The 9,153-nt window shown below is 48.7% G+C and overlaps 1 protein-coding gene across 1 annotated transcript; it reads left to right on the top strand.

Moving 5' to 3' along the window:
- The first annotated feature begins 778 nt into the window (after positions 1-778).
- LOC147097021 (keratin, type II cytoskeletal 8-like) lies at positions 779-8,483 on the top strand. Its single transcript, XM_085972753.1, has 9 exons — positions 779-1,295; positions 1,445-1,653; positions 2,993-3,053; positions 3,144-3,239; positions 3,357-3,521; positions 3,631-3,756; positions 4,117-4,337; positions 5,034-5,083; positions 7,873-8,483. Exons 1-9 carry the CDS (start codon positions 849-851, stop codon positions 8,058-8,060), a joined length of 1,563 nt encoding a protein of 520 aa, XP_085828879.1. The 5' UTR covers positions 779-848; the 3' UTR covers positions 8,061-8,483.
- The last annotated feature ends 670 nt before the right edge of the window (positions 8,484-9,153 follow it).

Raw genomic sequence — 9,153 nt, 5'->3', positions numbered from 1 at the left:
TTAACCGCTGGAGCGTGAAGAGCAGCTCCACACTCTTTCCCCTCTCTCACACCGTCTCCCCGTGTTGTTCTGCACTGTATTCTCTCAATACATTGGGCTTTCGACCTGTTCGGGGACAACTGGCATTTCTTGTGCCGCGGGTCCGCGAGCTGGAACCCTGCCCAAACAGACAGCCCCAGAAACAAGCCCAAGGGTGTGACCGAGATGCGAGCTCAGGCAATCCCGACATCAGGATTTAACCCTTTATTTACCGCACCGTGCAGCTACCAACAGCGAATAGGCGACTTCGACATCTACAAATCCTGAAGCCCATTTGTCCAAGCACAGAAAGCAAGCGAGCCATTGGCAAACGGTGCAGATACACCAAGAAAAGATGACCCCACACTTAAAGCCGGGGAATGACCCTCACTAATGGACTACCTGCTGTCTAATACTGCGAGCTGCTATCTCCATTTACAATATTGATATGCAGTTGCGGGGCTATCAAAGAGCTCCTCCACATGGCCGCTTCTCGACTCTTGCAGCCTGCCAGCCCCACACACAGCTGATGATCTGCAGGCAGGGGTCTGCTTCCAAGATCCACACCTTGTTGCTGACGCCAAGTTGGCCTGTGGCAGTAAAAGCAACAAGCAGGTGTTGCTGTTCGGCAAAGGGACAGGTTGGAACCCGTGACAGAGGCCGGCGGGTGACTCCTCCTCTATATCGGCTGCTCCATTCCCATCCCTGTTACCTGACACCCTGACCAAGCCCAGATCCACACAGCCCATAAAAGCAGCTAAAGCCGCCCTCACCTCCACCAGCCCTTCAGTTTCGGACTCTCCGGTCTCTCAAACAGCCTCAACACGAGCATGCAGCGCAGCTACAGTTCCAAGACCATCTCCACCTCCAGCGGAGGAAGGTCATTCGGCGCGGGATTAGGAACCGCGAGCGGCTCCTTCTCCAGCTCCAGCGGAGGAAGATTTGGCGGGGGAATGAGATCCTTTAGCAGTGCCGGAGGGAGGCGCGCCATGAGTGTGATGACAGGTCAGAGTCGGAAAATCGCAATGCCTGGCCAGAGCTACCTGGGATCAGCTTTCAGTGGCGGTGGCGGTGGCGGTGGCAGTTACGGTTACGGTTACGGTGGCGGTTTCCGTTCCACTGGCGGTTACGGTTTCAGTGGCGGTCAAGCGATGATCACTCAGCTTGACCTGGAAGCCCCTCTCCCCAAAAATGACACCAGCCAGCAACAGGTCCGGGCGAATGAGAGGCAGCAGCTCGTGGGGCTCAACAACAACTTTGCCAATTTCATTGACAAGGTAATTTTAATAACTCTCCAGTCGGTCGTGTTTGTAACCCAGTGTTTTGTGTCTCTGCTCAATGACTTGGTGTGACTCTGGAAATGGCTCTTCTCACTTTTCTACCAGCTCAGTTCAAATCTAACCGTGCATTCGTTTTACACCGTCAGGTTCGTATCCTGGAAGAGAGAAATAAGCAACTGGAGGTCAAACTGGATCTTCTGAAAGAACAGGGAACTTACAAATCCAACATCGACAGCATGTTCCAGGCTTACATTGACAACCTCAAAAGGCAAATGGAAACTCTCGGGCAGGAGAAGCTGAAGTTCGAGGCTGATCTTCTGCAGATGCAAGGTCTGGTTGAGGACTTTAAGGGCAAGTAAGTGTGGTGCTGCTGAATTTCGTAATCCATTTGTACTTATCCCGTCATGTCTCAACTGAACAAAGTCCCGGTTCACATTAAGACATAGAAACATAGAAGATAGGAGCAGGAGTAGGCCATTCGGCCCCTCGAGCCTGCTCCGCCATTCAATGTGATCATGGCTGATCATCCAAACTATCCCACCCGATCCCCGTAACCCCACGTATTTAATCCCCCTAACACTAAGGGTCAATTTATCATAGCCAATCAACCTAACCCGCACATCTTTGGACTTTGATAAATCGACCAGGACCCGGCAAAATGTCACCTGGCGAAATAATCCGCAGGGAAGTCACGTATACTGAACTGAAGGAGTGAACATAAATGGCTGTACTCGTCACAGTTACATTAGACTGGGCTCAGTCAGCTGTCCTCCGCTGGATACAGCTGTGGTGCCACAGTTGGCCTCAGTACCACGGGTTGTGCAGGTCTGGGAATTGACGATGGGAAGGAGAGGTTCCTGAGTGTGGAGGTCTGGGGTGTACCCGATGGGACGGGGAGGTTCCTGAGTGTAGAGGTCTGGGGTGTACCCGATGGGACGGGGAGGTTCCTGAGTGTGGAGGTCTGGGAATTGATGATGGGACGGGGAGGTTCCTGAGTGTGGAGATCTGGGGTGTACCCGATGGGACGGGGAGGTTCCTGAGTGTAGAGGTCTGGGGTGTACCCGATGGGACGGGGAGGTTCCTGAGTGTAGAGGTCTGGGGTGTACCCGATGGGACGGGGAGGTTCCTGAGTGTGGAGGTCTGGGAATTGATGATGGGACGGGGAGGTTCCTGAGTGTGGAGATCTGGGGTGTACCCGATGGGACGGGGAGGTTCCTGAGTGTGGAGGTCTGGGAATTGATGATGGGACGGGGAGGTTCCTGAGTGTGGAGATCTGGGGTGTTGGACGGGTGGAGTGTCCCAGAGCTTTGAAGGTCAGTGACATAGATGAGTTCATTTGGGTAATGGAGAGGTTGATGGGTTTGGTAAACTGGGGGTTCTGGTCTGGGTGATCCAATCTGTTGAAGCGCCAGCTGGACAGATGGTTCTAAGAACAGAGTTCTTTTACACTTCGGGGACGTTGTGTATCTTGGGGATGGAAGCAAATGAAGAATAGTGCATACGTGGACGGATATTTGATAAAGAAGGAGTGAGTGGAAATCACAGCCCAGCGACGGAGAGCATGCATTCACTGAGCGCAAGAGGTTGAGATCAATAACTTAGGGCTGGACAACCCAGAATTGGTTCACCATGGAAACGGGGCAGAAGGGGTTATTTCCTCGGGATTACCAGTAAAATAATCTGTTTCATTCCAGATACGAAGATGAAATTAACAGGCGCACAGAAATGGAAAACGAGTTTGTCCTGGTCAAGAAGGTGAGCAGTACTTTTGGTCTGTCTGCAGGGCCATAGCAAAGGGATCTCTTGGCAGAGTTTTTCAAAGTAGTGTGTCCCTCTCCTCTTTAGGATGTCGATGACTCCTACATGAACAAGGTAGAACTGGAAGCGAAACTGGAAAGCCTCACCGATGAAATCGACTTCCTCAGATCAATATTCCAAGAGGTAAAAATGTGACACAGTCCAAGAGTTGTCCTCTTGCTGTTTAATTCAATCAAGTCTAACCCAATTCAGCTCCAATGCTTCCAATCTCCTTTCAATTTTTTTCCCGCCGATCTTTAGGAAATCCGTGAGCTGCAGGCACAGATTCAGAACACTTCTGTCTGCGTGCAATTGGATTGCAGACCCGATCTGGACATAGATAGCATAGTTGCTCAGGCCAGAACTCAGTACCAAGCACTCGCAGACAGATGCCGCGAAGAAGCGAATGCATGGAAAGCGACCAAGGTTAGCTCTTTGAGATCCCGATCCCCATGTACCACACGTATTGATAGGTCTGCAGCCGGTGCTGAAGTGTGAAATCTTTTACTAACCAGTTGCCAATGTTTCATTGCAGATACAGGAACTGTCCTCTTCATCTGGACAATATGACAATGACCTCCGTCTGGTGAAATCAGAAATTACTCAGCTGACCAGTGATATCCGTAACCTGACTAACAATATCGATCGTCTTAAACAGGAGGTAGGCAAAGAACTGAAACAAAACAGGATATTGGTACCAATTGAATAACTGTTGTAAATGGCCTGTCTGCCTCTCTGGGTCTCTCTCTCTCTCTTCTCTCTCCCCCATCCAAAAAAATTGGGCAAGAAACGGTTGAAGGGTCAGCTCAACCTGGTCTAGTTCTGCCACTCTTGGTCGCTCAATAATGATTACATTTCGACCTTTCTAAGGAAACATTGTGATGTGAATCCAATCCCAATCAGCCTACAATACTCACCGCACTGCTCTTCCCAATTCATTGACCCGATGACTCGTTTTGAGCGCTGCTCTGACAGGCGAAATGCCGATGAAACTGACCATATTAATATTTGTGCTATTTAGCGTCTCAAACTGGAGGCTGAAATCGGAGAAGCCGAGGAACGCGGTGAGATGTCTCTCAAAGACGCTAAGCTTAGGATTCAAGATCTGGAAGCTGCCATCGTCAAAGCAAGACAAGAGTTGGCCACCCAAGTCCGCCAATACCAGGACCTGATGACTGTCAAGCTGGCTCTGGATCTGGAAATTGCCACCTACAAGAAGCTACTGGAGGGAGAGGAGCATAGGTAGGACATGGGGCAGTTACAAATTCCAGCCACACACTGAGCATAGTCCACGGCCTCCTATACTGGCAGATTACAACCTGTACTTGCATTTTATTGGTATCTTCATTACTGTAGCTTTGAGCCCTGATAATGGAATGAAGTCCAGGCACTCGGAGTGGCAGGGCACTCTACAATCACTTACTTTGGTTTAAAGGCTGGTTTGTATCTAACCAGACACAAACATCACACTCACTCCCAGAATGAACACCTAGATGGTGATTCGTTCCTCTTTTTATATAGAGATAGACCAGTAAAGCTCTCCTGATGGCTCAGTGGGTGAAGGCATTGTGGAACTGAAGCACACTGAGCAGAAGTTCCACCAGGGCAGTGGTTGGGGTGTACGGTTGGGCTCTGTGCCCTGAGCAAGGGAGGGTAAAAGCAGCCGAGGATCCTGTTCCTGATTGCTACACAGTGAGTCCTGCTGTGTATCTACCTTCCCCATGGTCAAATGGCCTGCTGGCACTTGCTGTCTGTGCTCACACATGAAGAATGGGCACCAAGGGCGAGGGGCTGGAGGGTGACTGTGCCCATGGAGCTTCACCCCAGCAGAAGTCAGTGTCCCTGGGAGAGGGAGAAAATTGGTAAACTAGAGGAAAATATGATTGTGAATATACCGCAAATACCTGTTGTAATGTGATGTGTTTCCTTTATCAACAGGATGGAAACTGGGGTAAAAACCCTCAACATCCAGCAAGTACAGGGGCGGGGTAAGAAAACTTATAATTCCTACTTTGAGCTAATAATTCCTAGAGGAAATACTGGAACCGGACACAAAAATGGGAAATTCTGGAAAGACACAGTAGGTCCGTCATCAGCTGAAAAGAGAAAAGACAAGTTGTCATTCCAGGTTTCGACCCTTGGTCACCGTGCCCTTGTTTTGAAGAAGGGTCTACGGTGCTCCCCAAACCTTAACCTCTCTTTGTTCTGATTCCAAGACTGATGGACCTGCTATGTATTTCCAGTATTTCTGTTCTCATTATAGTCAATCATAATTGTTATCAATGTCACTGTGTTTAATGATGAGATCAACCGTTGTTTTATGTTAGGACAAGAAGCAATTACTTCTAATACTGCTGACTACCCAACTTGCCTTGCTGGCCCCCATGCTAGCTGATATTGTTAATGCTTCCCTCTCCTCTGGTAACTGTCCCCATCTCTTTCAAATCACCCATCAGCACCCTCCACCTCAAGAAACCCACACTTGACCCTCTGTCTTTGCAAACTGTCACCCCGTCTCCAACCTTCCTTTCCTCTTCAAAGTCCTTGAACATGTTGTTGCCTCCCAAATCCGTGCCCATATTTCCTGCAACTCCATACTTGAAACTCTTCAATCAGGTTTCTGCCCCTGCCACAGCACTGAAACAGCCCTTATCAAAGTCACAAATGACATCCTACATGACTGTGACCACGGTAAACTATCCCTCCTCATCCTTTTCTACCTGTCTGCAACCTTTGGCACGGTTGACCACACCATCGTCCTCCAATGTCTCTTCTGCTTTGTCCAGCTGGGTGGGACTGCCCTTGCCTGGTTCCATTCCTGTCTGTCCAGTCATAGCCAGAGAATTTCCTGTAATAGCTTCTCTTCCCGCTCCCACACCATTACCTCTGGAGTCCCCCAAGGATCTATTCTTGGCCCACTCCTATTTATCTGCATGCTGCCACTTGGTGATATTATCCAAAAACACAACATCAGATTACACTTGTACGCTGATGACACCCAGCTCTACCTCACCACCTCTTTCAACCCCTCCAATGCCTCTGATTTGTCATGCTGCATGTCTGACATCCAGCATTGGATAAGTAGAAATTTCCTCCATTTCAATATTGGGAAGACCAAAGCCATTGCCTTGGGCTCTGCCACAATCTCCGTTCACTAACCACCGACTCTATCCCCCTCCCCGGCCACTGTCTTAGGCTGAACCAAATGTTTGCAAACTTGGCGTCCTATTTGACCCCGAGCTGAGCTTCCGAACCCATAGCCACCCCATCACCAAGACTGCCCACTTCCACCTCCGTAATATCGCCCGTCTCCACCCCTGCATCAGCCCATCGACTGCTGAAACCCTCATCCATGCCTTTGTTACCTCCAGATTCAACTCTTCCAACGCTCTCCTGGCTGGCCTCCCACCTTCCACCCTCCATAAACTTCAGCTCATCCAAAATTCTGCTGCCCGTACCCTACCTCGCACCGAGTCCTAGTCACCCATCACCCTTTGTGCTCATTGACCTACATTGGCTCCCAATCTGGCAATGCCTCGAATTGAAAATTCTCATTCTTGTGCTCAAATCCCTCCATGGCCTTCCCCATCCCTTTCTCTGTAAGCTCCTCCAGCTCTACAACCCTCTGAGATCTCTGCGCTCCTCCAATTCTGGCCTCTTGCGCTTCCCCGATTTCCATCGTCCCACCATTGGCGGCCGCGCTTTCAGCTGCCAAAGCCCTAAGTTCGGAAATTCCCTCTCTAAACCTCTCCGCCTCTCTACCTCTCGTTCCTCCTTTAAGACCTACATGTTTGAGCAAGCTTTTGGTCACTGCCCTTGCCCTAATATATCAGGTAACATTCTCGCCACACAAGTGCCAGGCAATGACTATCTCCAACAAGCGAGAGTCTAACCAGCGCCCCTTGACATTCAACGGCATTACCATCGCCGAATCCCCCACCATCAACATCCTGGGGGTCACCATTGACCAGAAACTTAACTGGACCAGCCACATAAATACAGTGGCAACAAGAGCAGGTCAGAGGCTAGCTATTCTGCAGCGAGTGTCTCACCTCCTGACTCCCCAAAGCCTTTCCACCATCTACAAGGCACAAGTAAGGAGTGTGATGGAATACTCTCCACTTGCCTGGATGAGTGCAACTCCAACAACACTCAAGAAGCTCGACACCATCCAAGACAAAGCAGCCCGCTTGATTGGCACCCCATCCACCACCTTAAACATTCACTCCCTCCACCACCGGCGCACTGTGGCTGCAGTGTGTACCATCTACAAGATGCACTGCAGCAGCTCGCCAAGGCTTCTTCGGCAGCACCTCCCAAACCCGTGACCTCTACCACCTAGAAGGACAAGGGCAGCAGGCGAATGGGAACACCGCCACCTCCAAGTTCACCTCCAAGTCACACACCAGCCTGACTTGGAAGTATATTGCCGATCCTTCATCGTTGCTGGGTCAAAATCCTGGAACTCCCTCCCCAACAGCACTGTGGGAGTACCTTCACCACACGGACTGCAGCGGTTCAAGAAGGCGGCTCACCACTATCTTCTCAAGGGCAATTAGGGATGGGCAATAAATGCTGGCCTTGCCAGCGACGCCCAGATCCATGAACGAATAAAAAAAAATCCGTATGTGGTTCGGTGTCAAATTTTTTCTTGATAAAGCTCCTGCGATGCTTTACTAAGTTAAAGGTGCTATAGAAATGCAAATGGTTTCTGTTGTTGTACTTGTCCTTTTAACTGTAGGACCCAGATGGTAAGAGTGTTTTTCCCCCTATACAGGTAATTTTCAGGCGTTTGGTGATATGAGTCAGCGATTGTATGGACAAATCCAAGGCAGAGATGGCATGGAAACCTCTATGATCAGTTCAGGAGGCTCTATTACAGGTGGCAGCAGTACTGCTATCGGAGGTGGCAGCAAAACCGTGATTGTGAAATCAGTGGAGCGTGGATATACAACTACAGCTTGAATCAACGAGGGATAAACTAATGCCAGCAGCGTCTCTTACCAGCCCACTGATGAGCTCATTGTCAGAGGCTGTATTTCCTCTACGTACTGTTCTTAGTGCAGTGGTTAACATATTTGGATTAACTTCATGTCTGCTATTTGCAACAGCTTCACTAACCAGTTCATTTTACATAGTTAAACGACATGAAATTAATATCGCCATCTTAACCAGTGCACAGAGGAAATTAAACCTAGTAAAGGCCTATTGTTGGGGTTTGTGGGAAAGCCGGTTAAGAAACTCACACTTTATTTGTTGGTTCCTTTAAAATGGGAAATAAACCAAAGTTTTCGGTGCTGAACTGTTTCATGATTCTCTATCATTTTGTACTGGGGATTTACCTTTCATGACATTCCTGTTATACTGATTAAACTTCTAATCTACAAATCTGGACTGCTTTTTGCTTAAGCACAATATTAAGTTACTGAAACAAACAAGCTTCATACGTTCATGTGAAATTTAAGAACTTTGAAATATTTTTACATTAAGGTTGGAGCAATGTTATGAAATATAGAAAGATTACTTTGTGCATTCCATATAAAAACACAACAGACCATCACTGAAGTCAGTCAGTGCAAAGATATAGATACAGCAAAGTTTAGCAGCAATTTAACTCCGCCTCCTTCTCCTCCGCCAATGATATTACTTTTTCCATCCTCTGAGATTACCAGCACTGCACACATGATTATTTTGAATCTCCAGAACATGCTCCTTTCCCAATGGTCACAATGCAGCTGGTGCACCAACAAGGCAGCCAACCTCATATCTATGGGATAGTGAGAGATGCATTGGGTTAAAACACTGACCCTGGGGTCTGTGTTCACATCCAGTCCAGACTGATCGAGGAAAGTATCCTTCATCTATTGGCTGTAAGCGTCCTACATGAAATGAGTTTGTGCAGTCTCTAAGCTGTTCCAAGAAAGTTTAGGCCTACAGTACAAACGGTCCCTAATTTACAGTAAGCAGCGACACTCAGAGAGGCCACGGGATAGCTTGTCAGGGGAATGGAGAAATAGCATACTGATGCAGTAATGCCATCGGGACTGAGGCATATTCT

This window comes from Somniosus microcephalus, chromosome 33 (genome assembly GCF_052327205.1).
Source record: "Somniosus microcephalus isolate GS21.2 chromosome 33, FLI_Smic_1.0, whole genome shotgun sequence".
Classification (NCBI taxonomy): Eukaryota; Metazoa; Chordata; class Chondrichthyes; order Squaliformes; family Somniosidae; genus Somniosus; species Somniosus microcephalus.
The sequence above is the reverse complement of the archived record's forward strand: the minus strand, read 5'-3'. Positions and strand labels throughout refer to the sequence as shown.